General features: G+C 42.9%; 4 protein-coding genes across 4 annotated transcripts; 2 read left to right on the top strand and 2 right to left on the bottom strand.

Moving 5' to 3' along the window:
* Positions 1 to 71: 71 nt before the first annotated feature.
* C922_01059 (elongation factor 1-alpha) lies at positions 72 to 1403 on the bottom strand (the record flags this gene model as incomplete). The annotated part of the gene is made up of 1 exon (XM_008816667.1): positions 72 to 1403. The coding sequence occupies one exon, from the start codon at positions 1401 to 1403 to the stop codon at positions 72 to 74; it is 1332 nt and encodes a 443-aa protein (XP_008814889.1).
* A 1395-nt stretch (positions 1404 to 2798) lies between these two features.
* Positions 2799 to 4130, top strand: C922_01058 (elongation factor 1-alpha; the record flags this gene model as incomplete). The annotated part of the gene is made up of 1 exon (XM_008816666.1): positions 2799 to 4130. The coding sequence occupies one exon, from the start codon at positions 2799 to 2801 to the stop codon at positions 4128 to 4130; it is 1332 nt and encodes a 443-aa protein (XP_008814888.1).
* An 898-nt stretch (positions 4131 to 5028) lies between these two features.
* On the top strand, positions 5029 to 6722 carry C922_01057 (CMGC/CDK protein kinase; the record flags this gene model as incomplete). Its single annotated transcript, XM_008816665.1, has 5 exons — positions 5029 to 5152; positions 5464 to 5607; positions 5770 to 5929; positions 6081 to 6384; positions 6603 to 6722. The coding sequence occupies 5 exons, from the start codon at positions 5029 to 5031 to the stop codon at positions 6720 to 6722; spliced, it is 852 nt and encodes a 283-aa protein (XP_008814887.1).
* A 1636-nt stretch (positions 6723 to 8358) lies between these two features.
* Positions 8359 to 20352, bottom strand: C922_01056 (serine/threonine protein kinase; the record flags this gene model as incomplete). The annotated part of the gene is made up of 1 exon (XM_008816664.1): positions 8359 to 20352. The coding sequence occupies one exon, from the start codon at positions 20350 to 20352 to the stop codon at positions 8359 to 8361; it is 11994 nt and encodes a 3997-aa protein (XP_008814886.1).
* Positions 20353 to 21744: the final 1392 nt, after the last annotated feature.

Genomic DNA, 21744 nt, shown 5'->3' with positions numbered 1-21744 from the left:
ACGCACATGACATGTATATAATATATACACGATTGTATATACATGTGGTACGGCTCGAGGCGTGGATGCCTTTATTTCTTGGCTGGATTTTTGGCAGACACCGCACCAGGCTCTTTCTTTTCAACGGCTTTGATAATACCGACGGCGATGGTTTGTCTCATATCTCGAATAGCAAATCTTCCTAAAGGTGGATACTCTGTGAAAGTCTCAACAACCATAGGCTTCTTTGGCTCGAGACTTACCAAAGCGGAATCACCAGATTTAATCGATTTGGGATTTTCTTCAACAACTTTTCCAGAACGCTTGTCAATCTTAGAGTCGATGTTTAAAAATTTGCAGGAAATGTGAGCAGTGTGACAATCGAGGACAGGGCTGTATCCGTTCTTGATTTCTCCAGGATGATTCAGAATGATGACTTGCGCGGTAAACTTGGAGCATCCCTTGGCTGGCTCATTCTTCGTATCGGACGCGACATATCCTCTCTTGATTTCCTTAACAGAAACGTTCTTCACGTTAAATCCGATATTGTCACCAGGTCTGGCCTCTTCCAACACTTCTTTGTGCATTTCGACAGACTTGCACTCAGAAACGACAGCGGATGGTGCGAAATTGAGAACCATACCGGCCTTCAATATACCAGTTTCGACTCTTCCCACGGGGACAGTACCGATACCACCGATTTTGTACACACCCTGGAGTGGAATTCTTAAAGGCTTGTCGAATGGTCTCTTAGGTGGCTCCATTGTATCGAGGGCTTCAATTAACGTCCTTCCCTTATACCATGGGGTCTTTTCGGACTTCTCAATCAGGTTATCTCCTTCAAAACCAGAAATGGGAATGAAGTCAACCTTGTCCGCTTGGTATCCAACTTTCTTCAAATAATCTCTGACTTCCTTCTTAATTTCTTCATATCTATCTTCGGAATACTTAACCGTGTCCATCTTGTTAACACCAACAACGATCTGTTTCACACCAAGGGTGAAGGCTAACAAGGCATGCTCCTTCGTTTGACCTTCCTTGGAGAACGCACCCTCAAAACCACCTACTTCGGCTGGAACAACCAACAGAGCCACGTCAGCCTGCGACGTACCCGTAATCATATTTTTGATAAAATCTTTATGGCCGGGGGCGTCAATGACGGTGAAGAAGTACCTGGGGGTTTCGAACTTCCATAAGGCGATATCGATGGTGATACCTCTTTCTCTTTCGGCCTTAAGCTTATCCAACACCCATGCGTACTTAAAACTTCCCTTACCCATTTCAGCCGATTCCTTCTCAAACTTCTCTATAGTTCTCCTGTCAATACCTCCCAGTTTGTAAATAATGTGACCCGTGGTCGTGGATTTTCCACTATCGACATGGCCGATAACGACTAAGTTGATATGTGTTTTTTCCTTTCCCATTTTGAATAAACTTTAATTTTTTTTAAAGGGCAATCTATAAACAATTCGTATGTACGAGCGCAGATTGGGGCAATTTGCGCGATGTGATAATACGTAAAATATATATTTTATTATATATCACGTATGTGGGGAATTTAAAAAACCTTAAAGTGTTGTTAAAGTGAAGAGAAAAAAAACCACGTTACTTTTTTTCGTTTGAATGTAGTTACAATTTCACGAGAAACTTATTCGACCAGATTGTAGGGAGAAAAATTAAAAAAAAAAAAATATACTTATATGATACTTTTTTAATGCTGTAAAAAATTAAAATAAATTATGAACAAGTCAGGTTAAATGTGACTATAAAAAAAAAAAAATTGGAGTACATATGCTAATAAGGCCACATATCCATTAAGTATTTTTTTTTTCTTTTTTCTTAACGGTTTTTCTTCAAAGGAGCTATAAGTATATATATTGCATTATGTACATATGCCAGTATTGCATACGCCATCGCCCCTGTGAGTTGCAGCTCTTTGCGTGGCGATTTTCACTATAGGATACTCCGTACGGTTCTATTTTTTCCTACCGAATCGCATTTGTAGGGATAAAAAATACACTGGTGTCAAGAGGGGTGGAGGAGGCGAAAAAAAATTGTTCCCCCATACATTTTGCTGAAATGGCATTTATAAATGTTCACTTCACGAAATGATTAAAATGTTTGAGGTGGAGTCAGAGTGTGAAGGTTAGAATGTTCCATCTATATGGTCATTTTTCAAATTAAGTGTTTTTCACCGCTTTTTGTAACGTAGCAATTGTTTTGCGTCATTCTTGACGTCCTGTACTATGTGCCAGGTGGTATTATAATATAAGCCCTTACCCATGCCTCAAATAAGGTACGCATATATAAAGGACCATTTTTTACACCCTACATTCCCAATTTCGCATATAGCAGTTTCGATACGCACATGTGGATGTAGGGATATAGTACACTATTTCGTTTTACTCCATATTTATCTGATTCTTTTTTTTTTTATTTTACTGCATCGATATATGAGAAGTACGTTTTATCTGGTATAACGAATTTTCGCAATCGTAATTTATTTCTCGCGCACAAAATTGTATACATTTTTTATTCACCTGTACATATTAAAAGCGTAACACAATAAGAAAAAAAAAAACATGAATAGAAGCAGGCACAAAAATTAATCGAAGTTTACAAACCCTATAGAAAAACACATAGCATTTCACGCTTCCGCTTTTCCCTCTTTTGAAAGAGAAACAACCGTTTAACAAGCTTTACAAACTTTTGCAAAGCGTTAACCAGAAAACAAGTACCTACCTGTAATATATCTATATACATACGTATATATAAAATTTCTCCGTACCTACCTCTTTTTCAACTAAAAATTATCGAAAATGGGAAAGGAAAAAACACATATCAACTTAGTCGTTATCGGCCATGTCGATAGTGGAAAATCCACGACCACGGGTCACATTATTTACAAACTGGGAGGTATTGACAGGAGAACTATAGAGAAGTTTGAGAAGGAATCGGCTGAAATGGGTAAGGGAAGTTTTAAGTACGCATGGGTGTTGGATAAGCTTAAGGCCGAAAGAGAAAGAGGTATCACCATCGATATCGCCTTATGGAAGTTCGAAACCCCCAGGTACTTCTTCACCGTCATTGACGCCCCCGGCCATAAAGATTTTATCAAAAATATGATTACGGGTACGTCGCAGGCTGACGTGGCTCTGTTGGTTGTTCCAGCCGAAGTAGGTGGTTTTGAGGGTGCGTTCTCCAAGGAAGGTCAAACGAAGGAGCATGCCTTGTTAGCCTTCACCCTTGGTGTGAAACAGATCGTTGTTGGTGTTAACAAGATGGACACGGTTAAGTATTCCGAAGATAGATATGAAGAAATTAAGAAGGAAGTCAGAGATTATTTGAAGAAAGTTGGATACCAAGCGGACAAGGTTGACTTCATTCCCATTTCTGGTTTTGAAGGAGATAACCTGATTGAGAAGTCCGAAAAGACCCCATGGTATAAGGGAAGGACGTTAATTGAAGCCCTCGATACAATGGAGCCACCTAAGAGACCATTCGACAAGCCTTTAAGAATTCCACTCCAGGGTGTGTACAAAATCGGTGGTATCGGTACTGTCCCCGTGGGAAGAGTCGAAACTGGTATATTGAAGGCCGGTATGGTTCTCAATTTCGCACCATCCGCTGTCGTTTCTGAGTGCAAGTCTGTCGAAATGCACAAAGAAGTGTTGGAAGAGGCCAGACCTGGTGACAATATCGGATTTAACGTGAAGAACGTTTCTGTTAAGGAAATCAAGAGAGGATATGTCGCGTCCGATACGAAGAATGAGCCAGCCAAGGGATGCTCCAAGTTTACCGCGCAAGTCATCATTCTGAATCATCCTGGAGAAATCAAGAACGGATACAGCCCTGTCCTCGATTGTCACACTGCTCACATTTCCTGCAAATTTTTAAACATCGACTCTAAGATTGACAAGCGTTCTGGAAAAGTTGTTGAAGAAAATCCCAAATCGATTAAATCTGGTGATTCCGCTTTGGTAAGTCTCGAGCCAAAGAAGCCTATGGTTGTTGAGACTTTCACAGAGTATCCACCTTTAGGAAGATTTGCTATTCGAGATATGAGACAAACCATCGCCGTCGGTATTATCAAAGCCGTTGAAAAGAAAGAGCCTGGTGCGGTGTCTGCCAAAAATCCAGCCAAGAAATAAAGGCATCCACACGCATTGAGCTTTTTTATCTCTCGGATTATACACTGTACAATAGGAGGCTTTCATATAATTACATGTTACATATTGTGTATCATTTATATTACCTGTTATATAGCATTTATATATGTATATATTACGCTTTACATGAATTTTTTTTTCCTTTTTTCGGTTTTCTCCCTCGACAAATTGTACATACTGTGTAAAATTGTATAGCCCCTCGTTGTTGTTAGAAGCATTTTTAGAAAAGTACACGCGTATAACTTACCCATACATCCTGTACACATAGTCAATGAATAACAATAACAATAACTATCTTAAAACAGCGCGAGTAAAAACTTGTAAAAGGAAAGCTATTTTTATGAACAGTTCGGAAATTTTTTTGAAAATTGACGCACACTACTTTTTCGCTAGCCACAAGTGTTTTAAAAAATAAGGGAAACTTTTTGCGGTACTTGCTTCAGTGTCGCAAAAGGGCAGTTCACAGGGGACGAAACATAATTTCGTATTTGCCTACTTCACAATGTTCATCTGAACAAATGTATTATATGTTTGTACCTGTCTGCACATCTTTACTCGATTCTGTACCGTGGGGTTTCTGGTCGGCCCACGTTCACCCTGTGTGTAAATAACTTTGGCTTTTTTTTTTTTTACTTACTGAAAAAAAAATATTGGCTGTCAGAAAAAAAAAAAAAAAAAAAAATCTGGGAACACATTTGGCTGGCTTCTATTTCTGCATTTTGGCCTTCCGCACATGGCAATATATCAGCTGCTTACCAGAAGCGCGTAGTTTTTTGGTCAAACGTATTTCTTTTCCCGTTTTTATTGTAATGACAAGGTGAGTAGGATGTTTTAAGAAGTAAAAGCACAGCATTTGTGATTTTTACTTAAGAGAAAAAAGATGGAAAAATACCATGGATTAGAAAAAATTGGAGAAGGTACATATGGTGTAGTTTACAAAGCACAAAACAATTATGGCGAAACATTCGCGTTGAAGAAAATAAGACTGGAAAAAGAGGATGAAGGTATTCCGTCAACTGGTTAGCACAGTTATGAGCGAGGACCGTACCTCCCCCCACTGGAGTTGTTTAAAATAGAGCGCGTGCGTGAGTGGGCCGGTGAGCGAGCGAGCATATGTCTCTACATGCAAATGTGTGAGTACGTATACAATTTCCAAAAAAGAGTGTGGAAGTTACACACAGTGATCCATCTGAGGCAGCCTTCCCTCATGCAACACGCATCTATACACATGCGTGGAGACGCATAGCAACGCTTTCCCGCTTCTTCACACAACTGCACAAATACGTAAGCGCTCCGACTCATTCCCTCCATGCAGCGATTAGAGAAATTAGCATTCTAAAAGAGTTAAAGCATTCAAATATAGTCAAGTTGTATGATGTCATACACACAAAGAAAAGACTAATACTGGTTTTTGAGCATCTCGACCAAGACCTCAAAAAACTTCTAGACGTATGCGATGGTGAAAAATGATAAAAAAAAATTTGTAGACACGTTCCGTTTTCTTCTTCAAATTTTTCATGTTTGGTTACGCACATGTTGACATGCTCCTCTGAGTGTTACCCGTGCGCACGTGAAGCTACCCTTGGGGACCTCCTTAACGATGATCCAATTTCACTCGCAGGAGGACTCGAGTCCGTAACGGCCAAGTCATTTTTACTTCAGTTGCTCAGTGGAATAGCCTATTGTCATGAACACAGAGTGTTGCACCGCGACTTGAAGCCGCAGAATTTGCTCATAAATCGGGAAGGAGAATTAAAAATCGCAGATTTTGGACTGGCCAGGTACGTCCTACGCGGATTGGGCCATCCTCCTCGCCTGCATGCACGCACGGGTGCTGCTGCGTAGAAGTGTTGCACACTCGTGTGCCTATTTATGTGCCCTATCACACAAACGCTTCGTTTCTCACCGGGTTTACTGCTCCCTCCCCCCTAGGGCCTTTGGAATCCCCGTGCGGAAATACACCCACGAAGTCGTCACATTGTGGTATAGAGCACCGGACATTTTAATGGGATCGAAGAAATACTCCACCCCAATTGACATGTGGAGCGTGGGGTGCATATTTGCAGAAATGGTAAATGGGAGGCCCCTCTTCCCAGGGGTGTCCGAAACAGATCAGCTCATGAGGATATTCAGAATCCTTGGAACCCCCAATTCGGAGAACTGGCCGAATGTTACTGAGCTTCCCAAGTACGACCCGGATTTTATGGTCTACGAGCCCTTGCCCTGGGAGACATTTGTAACGAAAAAATATTTGGGGCCACGAGCACGGATGGGCCTCTTAGGATGTAACATTATGGCCGCTCATTCAGCCAATCAAATTCACCGTCTCATTTGTGTGCAGCTCGTTTAAACGTGCTACGTTTCAGGTGCATTCCTTTCCCCACGCATATCATAGCAGGTATGTTACGTTTCACATATCACATGGCGAACCCTTTTTGCGTTCCCCCTTTTTAGCTAAAAGGATTAGACGACACGGGAATAGATTTGCTTTCGAAGATGCTGAGACTGGACCCGAATCAGAGGATCACCGCAAAACAGGCTCTCGAGCATGCGTACTTCAAGGAGAGCAATTAAAACGGATCCTTCGCCAGGCTTGCGTTTCCGCGTGTTCGCAGCGAAGTGGGTCATTCTTCGAATATATTTGTTAGCCACTGCAGTGTGTGTTTCACCTGTGTACGCGCGCAGTATACACTTGCGAAAACAGGTCCACACAAATAGGTCCTCACCAATACTTCTGTAAACCCTCTCGTGCTTCTGAGAGTGACCCCTTTTTTTCTGTGTAGCCCGAACTTACTGCATATGTGTATATGTACCCCGCATGTGTGCCGATAATCCTACGCATGTGCTGTCTTCCCAATTCGATCTTGTAAAGTCCTATTATAATGTGCATGAATTTTCAACTGTGGGGATCAAACACCCGATCGTATATTTGCATGAACCTTATTCGTAATAGTTGTTACCAGTGGATCCACCACCCGCGTATGTAATTCGTCTCCCATGAATTAAGCAGCAGCGCGTAGGATATTTGCTTTGTTATGTGTGTACCCGGGTAAATTCTATCGGCCATGTTAAAACGTAGAAAGCGATGTGCCGAATGGCCACCTGCACTTAACAGCGCATTGTGAACTTGTGGTTCGCCAGCTACAGAATGATGCCTCCAATGGGGCGCAACCGTCCCCTATGGTAGAAATACGCAAGAAGAATCGAACGATAAGGGAACTGCTGAAAAGAAGAGCGTAGCGGCCTTTCCATGACTTGCATACCTTTACTAAAAATGGAGTATCCCCAAGTATGCCAATAATCTGCGTAGAGACACATGTGAAGTAATAACAAAAGCTAGAGCAACCCCCGTTGCTGGCTTTGTTTCGTTTGTGTTTACCTGCACGTGTTTTCCAGTTGTGATTCCTCCGTTGGAGAAGCTCCAATCGTTTAATTGGAAATCGCTTAGCTTACAGTCGCCCAATTGGCAGTCACTCAATTAGCGGCTGCTCAATTTGCAGTTTCCCAATTGGCAGCTTCCCAATTTGTACTTGCCCAATTGACACTCTTTTTTTGCACGTTTCGCGTTTTCCAAGTTAGAACAGTTCGAAGTCACCCAGCCGGCTGACGCGACTTGGGAGGGGCTGCATTTCCAAAGCAGCGCCTCTCACAGGAAACGGCACCGACCATTTCGCAAAAACGGAAACAAATGACATAAATAGGGACATGCAAAATGAAGTAAAAAAAAAAAACAAACAAACAAAAAATGATATAAACGAGACAGACGAACCAGACGAACCAGACGAAACAAACGAAACAAACGAAACAAACGAATGGTGCCTTCTTTACACATGATGAAGCGGAAAAAAAAAGCGGCGGGGGAGGGGTGCCATCATTATTATTAATTAACCACCAGCGTTGGCAAATTGGTGACGTGGTTCAGTACCATATCAGCATTATCCTTTCTGTGGCATGTGCTATGTGAAGGGGGCAAAAAAATTAGAGGTCTCGCCGGGGGCTAAAACATCTGTTGGTACGCTCACCCTCAAAGAAGAACATAACGATGGCCTAATTGATCCCGTACCTGACAATACTTTCACGTGGGAGCACAGTTTAATCGGAGTATGGGACGCAAACAAGTTATTGCTATGCTCGTCAGCAACCATCTGTATTTCGCTCATATCAACCCTCTCATAATCCATAATGCGTACCTTCTTGCCCATCTTAATGACTACATTACCCCCTTTGCCATTACTCTCGTATGTGGTTTTATATCCAAACTAGTTTTACTTCCCATGCGTTTCGTCGACATGGCGCTTCCGTTTCTTTGCTGACGTGTATCCACAGAGCTATGGTTCACTTCAACACGTTCGTATGTACCTTTAACCCCACCATGCCGACTACCTCCATGGGCACTTTTTAACTCCTGTTTGGGAAAATAGCCCTTGTAGAGGAAACACCCTGTGGGATTCTTATCGGCCACATTTACTACACGGGATGGCAGTACCTGTGCAGTATTATTTCTTCTCATGCCATCCATGTAGACACAATTGGAAGCCGATTTGGCTTGTAAACCTTCTCTGCTTCTGCTCGTGGCGTCCGTATTAGCCTTACTAAAAAATGCGGTTTTGCCACAGTTTGCAGTGTACCACCCGCTTTGGTCCTCATCTAGCACAACTTTCTTCGCAAAGCAGTTAGCACTACTTTCGATCCCAGTAGAACCCATCTCGGGAGTTAAGATCCACTTATCGCTTGAGCTGAACAATTTTGTCGAACCCGAATTGGATGGATTCTTTTTAATGCTATCCTTCTGTGCTAATGTGTGTTTTCTCCCATATACGATATTTCTATTTTTGTTCATTATTCCTCCATTGACTTGCTGTGGGGCACTCGTGCCAATTTGTTCCCCCCCCTTATGTAAAGAAGTTGAGGTGGACGGACGAGACAGAAAAGGAGTACCTGAATTGAACCTCTTAGCAATGTACACCTGTGCACTCTTCTGCATCTTCGATGTGGACACGGGTTGAGTCCCTTTTGTAGCATCCCTACTGCTGCTTTTATTTTGGCCCTTCATATAAAGGTCTGTGTTTATATTGCTTCTCTTCAAGTTGGCCACTTCGTTTCTTTTCCTCCCACAAAGGAGTGCTTTATCCACATCTGCTACGTCGGAAGATTCTGTATCTGTCCCTCGAGCATTCACAAACTGCATGATGGGCCAATCTCCGCAGCTGATATTTCGCTTAAGAGCCTCCTTCGTTTGGTAATTATTTCCCACTCTGGATCCACTTCTACCATGGGGAGGACGCAACATCTGAAGTGATTCCGTCTTAGTAACCACCCCTTTTGGGGGTGTTCCCCATTTTCTCTTTCCACTGGAGCTACCTTCCACACATTCTTTCACAGATGAGCTAAAAATGATGGAAGATAACTTATTAACAGGGTTTTTTTTTATGCTGTGCCCTGATATAACATCCCTCTCATGATCATCGAACGAATCGGAATAGTTGCCCTGTACCTCCCTCTTCCCAGCTCTCTCCACGTCCATGGAGTAGTGCCTCTTCTCCGGTTCTGCTAAAAAGTTTGATCCGTTCTCCTCCACAGGGCAGCTTCCGAGCACATTGCACTTTTTCCAGCCAGATGTTGACATTCCCATGTCATTAAGACAATTTGCTTCACTGCGAGGGGTGTCACTCCTGCAGTTGGATTTCATTCGTATTAACTGCCCCTTCATCGCACTCTTCCCATTACTGCTGGATGCACATATGGGGATGGAAAAACCCCAATTGCAGCTTCGGTCCTTCTCACTGCTTCCACCATTGATGAGATGAATTCCGTTTTGGCAGTCCCTGTGCAACGTGTGTCCACTCTGACCATGCATACCACTATTTGTAGCACCCTCATAGATGATGTGATTTCCCTCTTTCTTGGAATAACTCTTCACTTGATCCTTTCCATAATTCTCTCTTTGATGATCGATTGCCCCACAAAGGCTCCTCTTATTCAGCAGTAGCAACTTGTTTTGCAACTCTTGTTCATAGTCTGCGTCAAATAATGGACTGTCGAATCTTTTCATTGGTTTACCTCCTTCCTCTTGGTAAGGATACTCCCTTTCCTTCGCGCTACTCTTGTTTCTAGAATTAGAACAATGTGCATCTGACTTCCCGGAATTGAGCCTCTCTAATGTGGCCACATTCCTTACGCCTAATGCGGGATTACGAATCAGACTGTTCCTTTTCCTTTCGTTGGGACTTATTGATAAAGCGGAGGAGGCTTGGTATGTATTCATGTGCTGCTTTCCTTTTAACATACGATTGGGATTGCCCTTTTCTCCCCATTCATTAGATTCCGTTTGTGCAGCGCTTCTATACTTCAAGTCAACATTTTCTGTTCCATTTTTCTCCTTCCTATATATGTTGGTGTCTATCTTACTCTTCACATTCTTGAGATTGACATCCCTGTGTGAGTAAATCTGTGCGGTCGTTTTTTGCCTCTTCGCTGCATCGTTAATGGGTTGAAGTTGGACGTTCGTACTGTTCCCCACATTACTTGACCCTTTCATTATTCCACTTTTGAGATGTTTTTCCTTCCTATTATCCGTAAGAAGTGCTCTCTCTTTTTCGGCTTCTCCATTACTTCTTTCTCTTCTCACCCTATCGATGTGCAAAAGGTCACCATCTAGGCCGGTCGTCAAGTTGCATTCCCCTACTGCTTCGCTTCTACACCGGGAGTAGACACGAGAGTAGACACGAGGGTAGACACTTTCTTTCTTGCTTTGAGATAGGTTACTCCTGTCCCACGTTGGATCCTCTTCGAAGTGGCTGCTTGGACTACTCTCCTTAGGTGAAATCCTCCCCGTTTTTATCTCCCCATTTGATCCGCTCTGAAAATAACGCTTGACGCAGCAGTTGAAGGGAATTTCACTTATTGACCTCCTGACCTCATTAGTCGTGCAGAAGGAGATTTTCTTCCCCTCACTGGTACTCAAATTTGTGTACCCCTCAAAGGAATCATACTGATTAGTGGGGGAATGGGAGATGGTTTGCTGTCTGAGGTTTTGCTGTGCGGGGCTCTTTTGTGTGAGGCTTTCCCGTGTGTGGCTTCCCTGTGTGTGACTATTCTGTCCAAGGCTTTCCTCTTTGTGACCACCCTCCGTTTTCCCCCCCAACGGTGAGGCGTACTCATTCTCCTTCTTAATCTTTTGTAGTTTGATCTTCAGATACTGCTTTATCCTTGCGTCCTTTAAATTATTTCCTAATATCATTTTTTTACCATTGTGCATGGAGTAAGCACCGTTTTTTGTCCTGTGTTGGGTGAGACTAACTTGTTCTTCTGTCGTTTGCACCGAATTGGTTGGCGGCACATCAGACGATTCTTCATTCGTTACGGTGATGGTCTCCTCTTGGCTTCTACTCTTGCTATCATTTTGAACACACCCGTTTGGTATTACCTCCTTCGATTTATCCTTCTTCTCAGAGAAAAAATTTTCTGATCCATTCCTCCTACTACTGCTCCCTCCTTTTTTCAAATAACAGCTACCCATTCCTTCGGTCTTTTCTTCCGTCATCACCTCCTTCAGGCAAGGAGTTTTTCCACTTCTCAGTGGAGATACTCCTTTGTTGATCCTCCTTTCCGTTTTGTCATCGTATGGTTTTCTCCTCTTTTCTACACTGGAGCTTTTATTTTCCCTCGATTTGCTTAACACAGTGCTACTGCTATTCAGCCTCCTGGGAGCTATTTGGATCATGTTCTTTTTATTCTCTTCACTTTTGGAAGGGATACTATTTATACTGTCTAACTTATGTACCCCGCTTCTCATGCTACTACCACTTCTGCTTTCTACACGCTTCGCGGGTGTTCCCGTAGGCCTGACCCCCTTGCTTCCTTTCGGCATGACTTCCTTTTCCAACGAGTGCTTCTTCTCAATTGAATCATTTCTTATCGAATTATTTCTCCTACTTGGGTGTGGAACTCCACTCTTACTATGCACCCGGTTGCCGCTGCCTTTGCAGTTCTGGGATAAATCCCTCAGTTTTCCGATGTTGGAAGAACCTTTCTTAAGCAGATCACTTCGTCCCGTGTAGGAAGTCTTGCCAACCGATTCGGAGCTAACGGCTACCTCTGATAAACTCCTGTTCATGCTTCCGGAACTAACCATTCTCTCTACTCTCCTTTTGCCTACATTAGAGACACACTTGTCCTTTTTCACCTTATCCAACAGGTTGATCTTATTTTTCTGTCGAATCTTTGATATTAACTCCAGGTTGGATATTTCCTTTGGCCCTTTTTTTTGCCAACCCAGGATTGTGGCTCCACCCTGAGTGGATTTCTTCTCCTGCTCCTTCCTCTCCTGATCTTTCTTCTGCTCCTTCTGCTGCTCTTTCCTCTTCTCTTTCTCCTGCTTCTCCTCCTCCTCACTGCACTCCTGCACGCTGAACGTTCTCCCAACGGCGCCATCATTCTGAAGAGCCATGAAGGTCACTTTGTTGTTAAAGGAAATCTGTCTAGCGGATTCTCCACTCTGGGTGTTCCTTTTCTTCACTGCCATGTTGGTGCTCTTTGCTCGCTGGTATTTCCCATTGTGGTTAAGCACATACTGTGTTTTCCCGTCTGGATGGGTAATGACTGTGGGGGTTTCACCCTGCTCTGCATGAAGTGCCTTCTCTGAAAACTCGTCGTCCTGTGTAAACTCTGCATCCGTTGCGCTCTGGACCCCTTGCTCATCTGCGCATGCACCCATGGCGCGACCCTTTACCACCTTAAAACTCCCCTCTTCTCGCTTCCCCAATTCGGAGGTATCTAAATGGATTGTTCTGTTCTGCTTGTACCTCCTATAAAAGAACTTATCACTTGCGTAATCCGAATTAGAGAAGCTGAATGCATTTTGCCTTTCGTAATACCAAGTGGGATTATTCTCCTCCGCCTGGTGCCCGCCACGCTCATTCTGGCTGCCGCCAGCACGGACACTGCTCGCACCGCTTGCACCGCTAACACCACCAACGCTGCTGCTTTTTTCTTCCCCATCGGTGCCGCTCGAATTAAAGGCGTTCCCCTCGGGGGAGAAAAAATCGGGGGTCACCCTCCCCCTGATGTTAGGAACGTTGTCATTCATAATTTCTTTCTTCAGTTCGAGAAAGGATTTCAACTTCCTGGACGTATACGAAGAGCGATACTTTTCCTTGCCACACATGGTCACCGACACATCCTTCTCTATATTGGCCAACTTATCATCCAAGGATTTTTCATCTAGCACCCTTTCTCCATGCCTCCTCGGATAAGCATTTTTTTCTTCCTTCAGTACATTCCTTCTGCTCCCCATCTGGGCGCTCCCTATTTGTCTGCTCGCCGTCAGTTTGCTACTTCCCGTCTCGACAGGATAACTTCTCAAATGGAAAGGATTCATCTTATTAAGTGCATTGTCTTCCAATCTTTCCTCCCTTTGCTTATCCAGCTGAGTGTCCACACTTCCGTTCTTTCCCTTCACCAGTGTGGAGGACCGTTCCTTCATTTCGACAGAACTGTTGTTATCATGCAGATAGTTACTCTCCACCAATTTGTCATTTTGGATGTCCTCTTGTTCATGTTCCTCCTCCAGAGAATCCATGGCAGCTGATGTTTGGTCGTCTTGGCCGAATAGACTCTTCCTATTTTCACCATTATTAAGGTACTTCTTATTTTTTATACTGAGATATAATTGGTTTATTTTTTCTATATACTTATCGTAGAGGCTAGTTCCATCTAAATCACAGAGGTAACTAGGCGATCGTCTGTTTTCCTTCGCGGGTGGTTCCTTGTCATCCGTTTTGTCTTTTCCCATGGCAAGAGGATTCTTCTTTCTGTCGGTAACTCCACTTCGTCTAGGGAAAGGATCTTTTTTGTATAATTTATCAGTAGATCTTTTTTCTAACATTTCTTCCCTCTTGTTGTTAATTAGTGTATCTTCCCTTTTTTCTGCTTCAGAAGTTTTCTTCTTTTTTGAAGTAGTCTTAAATTTGGTTATCCCTTTTTCTTCTACTTCACCCTTTCGTGTGTCTTCACACAGATTATTCGTTTTGGAGTTCTTCTCTTCCCCTTTTTCAATTCTCGACCGCTTCGCACATTCTACTTTGTCATCGGACAACTCTATACTAGGAGCCTCTACAACGTGTGGTTCTCGTCCCCCATCAGCGCTTAATTGTTTAGTTCTTAGGCTGGACTTGTTGCTACCCCCCACGAGGGTATCCTTCACCTGAAGATTTATTTTGGCGCCGTTACTTTCTCCTGATGATTCCGTCGCCTTTTTTTTGATTACACAAATTGGGATGTACATTTCGTCCACTTGGAGAAGTTTGCGCACTTTAGGTAGATTTCCCGAATCACGCTGCTTCCCCTCATCGCGCTGGTTTCCCACTTGGGTAACTTTCTCCGAATTTTGGCTCGGCTGAATGTTTCTACGCGTGGTTGGGTTATGTCCCTCCTCTCTGTTTTCACCCCCTCTGTTCTTTTTTCCATCGTCAAGGAGAGCCTTTCTCGCTTCCCCTCGTCCAATACTGATGGAATTTTTCTCCACAGGACTACGCTCCCCATTCGTATACTTACTCTCATAAATTGGAAGCACTCTCCTTGGACACTTTCTTCCATTGTCTACCCTCCTTCGTAGTAACTTTTCAAGGGACTCAATATCAACCATATTTGGAACTATTTCTTCCACCTCTGAGGAGAATCTATCCCTACTTTGTGGACTGTTCGAAAATGGGGACGTATTTGACATGCAACTGTTATCACACAAATGGCCATCCTCGTGAGGATCACCCCGAATTGTATTCTCAGACAGAGTGTCATCCGCCTTCTTCGGTGTTACTCCCCCGTTGATGTCCTCCTTTGATGACTCCCCCGATGGTGTAACGTCCCTTTCGATGTTATCCCTTTCCGGTTCACCTGACGGTGTAACGTCCCCTTCGATGTCCTCCCTTGTTGACTCCCCCTTGCTGCGCCTCCTCTCAACACAAGGCGCACTAGGCACATGGTCATACTGATTTGTAGTGGGGCCTGAACTCTCTGACGAATAAACCAGTTCGGCCTCTTCTGTTGCGTTGGACTGCTCCGATTGGGTCTTCCAGTTGTGCCTCTTCAAACAGGGATCATCGTTACTACTGCCGCCGTTCTGCATAATGGATTCATACGAACAACTACTCTTCTGCTTGGAGTGGATTCTCCCGGGAGTGATTCCCTCCAGGGGGATCGACTCAGTGCTGCAATCACGTTCACTGTCCAGGGATAGATCCTCATGAGGGGCGCCTGATAGGAAGGTGGTCCTACTTCCCTCTTGGAGGGTCCCAGAAAGATCCGTTTGTGCTTCGACTTGAAGCGCAGCAGATCGATTGCCCTGGGAATCTTCCCCTACATCGCTAGTACTCCATTGTTGTCTCCCCACCACCACTTCCTGCTTCGTACCCCTGGAAGAGTCGCTGAATGAGGAAAAGGACGCCTCCGATTGGTGAGAGTTCATATCATCCGAACTGGAAACATTTTCCTCGTTCATGTAAAAATTTTCTATTTTTAAATATTCTGCTAATTTTTGTTGAGTCTCTAATATGAATGCATCCACGTTATGGTTCTCCCGCTCGGTGGGGACATCCTCGTTGTGCTCCTCCCCCTCCTGGTTCTTCTTCCCTACCGTGCCCCGTCCAATGGGGTAACTCATCGATGCGTTGAGACTACTTTTTAAGAAGCACTGAGCCTTTATCAAGGAGCCTATGAAATTAAAATCACCACTGTCATCCTTCCTGCTGTAACGGGAGTCGGTATTCCCTGCCAGACCCTTCTGAAAGGACAGTTTCCACATCTCCTGCATCCACGGGTCAGACGATATGTCACACAGCTTGAGGCGCTTATTCACATCTACCACCAAGGCTTTTTTTATCAAATTAATCGCTAATGGGTTCACAAAATCTGGGAACTTTAAATTACATGAAAATATCGAATTTATTATCTGCGTTTTGGTACCATCAAATGGGACATCCCCAACTAACATTTCGTAAAGCAAGACGCCCAAGGACCAGATATCAGACCTCCAGTCATATCCAGACCCACTTGTAATTTCTGGAGAGAAGTAAACCAACGTTCCACACAAAGCAGAATGACTTCTTGTTCCTAAAATCATGGCAGACAAACCAAAGTCGGACAGTTTTGCATTGTCCATGTGATCCACCAAGACATTCTCCATCTTTATGTCCCGATGAAAAATACCCATCTGATTTAAGTAATACAATCCATTCACTACATGACAGAAATATTTATACGCTAACTCATCAGGGATGATTCTTCTCTTAAAATTCTTCGATATGGAATAGATACTTCCCTTCGCACAGAATTCCAATACATGGTAAATGAAATCATTATCCTGCATGCATCCATACATTTTAATTATATTTACGTGACTCAAAACAGAATGGTACTTGGCCTCTAAGTAGGCTTGTCCAGCTGCTTGAGATTTTATAATGTGTTCCTTTGATATCTTCTTTATTGCATAATATTGCGGATTCGATAAGAACCTCATTTTTGTTACCACCCCGAATCCCCCCTCTCCAATATTTCCCACGTCCGAAAAGAGTTCCTCATCACGATGAAATAAATTAATATTCAGGTCACCTTCGTACTTTATGAACGTGTCGTCAAACAGTGCATTCAAATTTAGAGACTTCAAATAAGTTTCAAACGTTTCTTCATTCCAAAGGTGGGTCGGATAAGACACACATAATATGCATTCAAGGAACTTATCACGCATGTAGCTCAGCTTCTGTCTCCATTTATCTGCTTCATCCACCGTGTTGTTCACATAGGATGGGTCTAGACAGTAAATTATTTTATCTATTAAATTTCTCTCCTTTTCAGAGGTGGGTAGCATTACCCGATTTAGTTTACTTTCTAACGCATCCTCTTTGTTGTTCCATTCTTCTTTTCTTTGTTCCATTTTCTCCTTCATGCTTTGTAACAACTCCATGAATAACACATTTTTCTTCTTACAAAATAGATGTTCTAAACTGGGGAGGCTTCTTTTTCTTCTTTTTTTCCTTCTCCCCTTGGCGCTGGCAGAATCCTGTATCTCCCCCTCTGCGTACTCCCGTCCTAGATCCATGCTCTCCTTCCTCGCCCCCTCATATTCATCCCTACTGACGCAGAAGCTACTTTTTATACTCCTATTTATGGTCACTTCCTCAAAAACTTCTTTTATCTCCTTGTCGTCAAATATGTCCACGCTACTCGACGATATATCGTAATTATCCATTTGGGAGTACTCCGTGATGGACGACTTCCTGTTGCTAGAGTGGACGCCTGAGTTCTTTCTCACCCCTTTGAGGAAGGGGGTCGAGTCGTTTTCTTCCGGTTCGTTTTTTTCGCTCGTTTTTTCGGCTTTGTCCATTTTGCCCTTCTTGCTCGTTTCTTCGGCTTTGTTCCTTTCGCCCTTTTCGCTGGGTTCTCCCGATTGGTCCCTTTCGTGCTTTTCCCCCTTTTCCGAATCCTGCAGGACCGAATTAGAGGATGGCCTTAAGAACCCTTCCTTTCTAAAGTACAGATACAGTTCCTTTTCCAGTTTTTTCTTCTCCTCCCTGCTTATACTATCATCCTCGATGTAGTTGAAGTTACTTCTTTCATTCGTCCCCTCGTGGTTCTCTTCAACATGAGCTTCTTCGTCATATTTAGAATTCTCCAACAGGGTGTCCTTCTGGTTTGTCACTTTTTCATCATACGTGTCTTTTCTATTTATTCTACTGTAGTACCCTTCTTCATAGTCCGTACATGTTCTTTCTAATTTTTGCACCCCTTCGGCGTGTACCCCTCTAGCTGGGGGGTTCAGGGGCACCTCGCCTTTAGTGCCCTCTTCCACCAAGGGGGACCTCTCTATCACCCGGTCTAAGTTGCCCATGCCATTTATATTGCATATCTTTTCTACCGTCTTCGCATTCGCCTCTTTGTAGAGGACCGTGGTGTGATTCGCTGCCTGACCGTATTTTGTTTCCCCCAACACCAGATCGGTTTTATTAATACAGTTAAGATGAGTCAGGGTGGAGTTATCCATCACTTTCATATTTAACCTTTTCTCACTTCCGTAATTTGTTCCCAAAGTAGAGAAAGAAGTGTCATCCACAGAATTCTCCCCTTTGGGAATATTCCTACTCATAGGGGCTGAATTCGACTCGGCCGCTTCGAAATGATCCTTTCCCTTTTCGACATGTGAAATGGCGTTCTGCTTAGGCGCACTTTGGATAATGTCTAATTTATGCTTTCCTACTTTTCCACCTTCGTAGGTCTCATTTTGGCTATACCCCCTTTTTGACTTGCAGATGCTTATCCCTTGCAGTGGGAAATGAAGGCAGTTCCTCTTCCCTTCTTGGCTGTACATTTTGTGGTTGTCCTTTTCTTTCATGCATTGTTGATTCCCCCCGTCGATTTCGCCTTGGTCGACTGCGCGAAAGGAGCTGATAAAATATCGGTTATTCTCTAGCACACTGTTTCGGGAGGCTCCATTTTGTGACGCTTCTTTTTTTGACGCTCCATTTCGGGAAGCTCCTTTTTGTGGTTCCCCATTTTGGGAGGCCCCTTTTTGTGGAGTCCCTCCTAGCGTGCCCGACCGCAACCCATTCGGCGCTATGGCACCCTCCTCTTTCCTGCACTCCCCGCATTGTTTATTTCTAATACCCGCGTTCCCATTCAGAGAACTAACCTTCTTAGGGTAAAAAACATGTGGTTCCTGAAGCCGCGTCGACGAGATGCTTTTCTTGTTTGGTACAAATTGTCGTTCCTTGTTTGCAAAGAAGCCACCTAAACATCGGTATGAGTTCACCCCTTGAAAATTGCCACCATTATCACCGCTACTATGGTTGGAAACTTCTTTATGCCTCAAGACGTCGCTTCTGTCCTGTGGAGTCACAATGGAATGTACCCGATCCATTTCGCTGCAGTGTTCTTGGTTTGAACTTACCTTGCGTTCTTTATACATAACTTCAATGGGGTTTTTTAACCTTTCCTTTACTACACCTTCATGTCGTGGGAAGCAGAAATGGATTTTACCGCCCCCAGAGTGCACAACACTTTTTAGCGATTCCCCATTGTTTTCTTTGGGATGCTTCCTCTTATCAGAATTGCTAATTCCCCCTAGGAAGCACACAGTTGTTTTTAATTCACCACCTTTTGAGACTCCTCTGTCAATTTCGTCTCTTCGTATACAACTTCCTAGGGAAGCTTCTCGGAAAATGCCTCTACGAGCTGTACTGTGCCCGGAATGGTCCCTATTCATGATAACATTGTTGAGCAGACTCCCTGTGTAGTTTCTCTTGCTTCCCCCTAATATATGATTAGAACAGTTCGTGCGGAGAATGTGCCCACTGGGATGGGGATGCCCATACGAGTCGTAACCCCTTTGTTCGATCCCACTTTTTGAGCTGCCTCTTCTCTCATAAGAGGACGTCGTGCTAACATTTCTCACACAGTTCGGAAAAGAAAAGCTGCTAGTTGCGCATATGTTTTCATCTAATAATCCATGAACATTATTTTTGTTCCTACACAGGGTGTTACTAACTATGTGCAGTTTTTCTCTGTTATTAGGTTCCGATTTCCCATAAGGTGCACTGACATTACTCCCCACTTTTTTACCTTCTCGTTGACTTATAAGCTTCGCGTTGTTTACACAGGAGTTATAGAAACAGTGTGTGTCGATTATCCCGCCATGGATGTCATTTCCTTTTTCCACCGCAATGTTATTTGAGGTGTACAGAAAACTAGGCGAAGTAACCTTAGTCTTGTATTGTTTTAATTTTCCATCCCATATAACATTTTCATGGACATAGCCGCTTTGTCCATTGCTATATCCATGTGACTGATATAGGCGGTCATTTGTGTGCAGTTCATTATTGTAATCAGTGACATAATTTTCGTAAAAATTTGTATCTCCCGTGACGTTGTACTTAGTGTGAATTGGCGGTTTTTCCCAGGGTACCTGCTTCTTCCTTCTCAAATCGTTATCATAACCAATTCTGACATGATCCCCATTCCCGCTAAAAAGGATGTCCTTCGTATGGTTTGATTTGTGCTGCTGACCATCGATAAGATTTGTAGGATAGTTCTCACTTATGCTGAAGTTTCCCTCGTGTACATTTTGTGTCAAACTTATGTTCTTCGACTTTTTTATTTGACTTATGTTCTTCTTAATCTTGTCCATGTAGTACTGTTGCATGCGCAGGTCATTCATGTTTCTGTTTTCCGAGGTTGTGTAGACAGGCAAAAATTCGCTTATATGTGCACGTGCGTGCCTTCTTTCCTCTTGTGGTTAAGAAGCAACCACTTAATAAGAAGAGGGAGGAGAATTTCTGAAGTGGCCAAATGGCGCGGTTGTTATTTTGCATAAGTGCAGTTAAGTACACAAAAGGGTGAATAAGTAGGGAGATACACAGATTGATAAATAGACAAACAAGCAGACAGACAAGCAGACAGACAAGCAGACAGACAAGCAGAAAGAGAAGCAAGCAGACAAACAGACAAACCAGAAGAGGGATAAACAATCGAACAGCGTAACGCACTCATCCGTCACGTCGGTTGTGCGCTAATCGTAACGTGCATCACTAAAAAAAACGAAATGCGTTTCATAAGTAAAATTCAAAATATATATATTTAGAAAAAAAAATTATGACAGGCGAAAATTACTAATTATTTTTAAGTTAAACATTAAACAAATCAGACCATTCAACAATTAATAATGAAGACAGACAAAGTGACAAACGTGGCTAGACACGAATAAACGTAAATAGACATGAATAGAAGCGAGCAAACGCGAATCTGAGCTAATTTAGGAGATGATTAATAAGGGGCAACCACATGGTTATGAAAAAAAAAAAAATACCACGACGCCTCTGCAAAAGTTGTTTGCAAACATTCACCATGAAAGGTTGATGTACCCTCTGTGAGATACTACATGTGATGACGCTTGCACATGCATGGGTGTGCATACACCTGCGCTCTGGTATCTTGCGCTTCGTGGTTCATACATATAATTTTTGAAACCATTGACAAATGCATAGCTAGCCTGCTATTTTAATAAACAAATAAATAGTTAAACGTTTTTCAGATGGCTAGATTTTTTTTTTTCTTTCTTTTGTACGGTTCCTTCTGTTGGGGGCTGAAACAACAGCTTACTCCCGACAAAAAAGACACACCCGTGAAGGGGCGCACGTGTACGTATGCACAAATATATATATATGTACATATAACTACTGAAACGAATTCCCTTTATTTTTGTATCTATAAAAAAATTTATGAAAAATTACTGCGTCTCATTTTTTGCGTTAAATCAGCAATTTTATCTCTATGACAAAAATATATTATGGGCATTCTACAAAAGGTAAATTTTTCAGAAAAAAAGAAAACAATGGAAAGGGTAAACTCTTCACACCGACAGCGGTGAAAAAATGTTTTCCCATTTGGTTATCTTTTGTTTGGTTTCATTTTGTTCAGTTTTTATTTTTACTTTGTTCGGTTTTGTTTTACCTTGTTTGGTTTTGTTTTACCTTGTTTGGTTTTGTTTTACTTTGTTCATTTTGTCTTTTTTTTTTTTTTACTTTTTCTACATTATAAACATTAAACAATG

Source organism: Plasmodium inui (assembly GCF_000524495.1).
Source record: "Plasmodium inui San Antonio 1 unplaced genomic scaffold supercont1.3, whole genome shotgun sequence".
Lineage (NCBI taxonomy): Eukaryota > Apicomplexa > Aconoidasida > Haemosporida > Plasmodiidae > Plasmodium > Plasmodium inui.
Note: the sequence above shows the minus strand (reverse complement) of the source record. Positions and strands in the feature narration are given on the sequence as shown.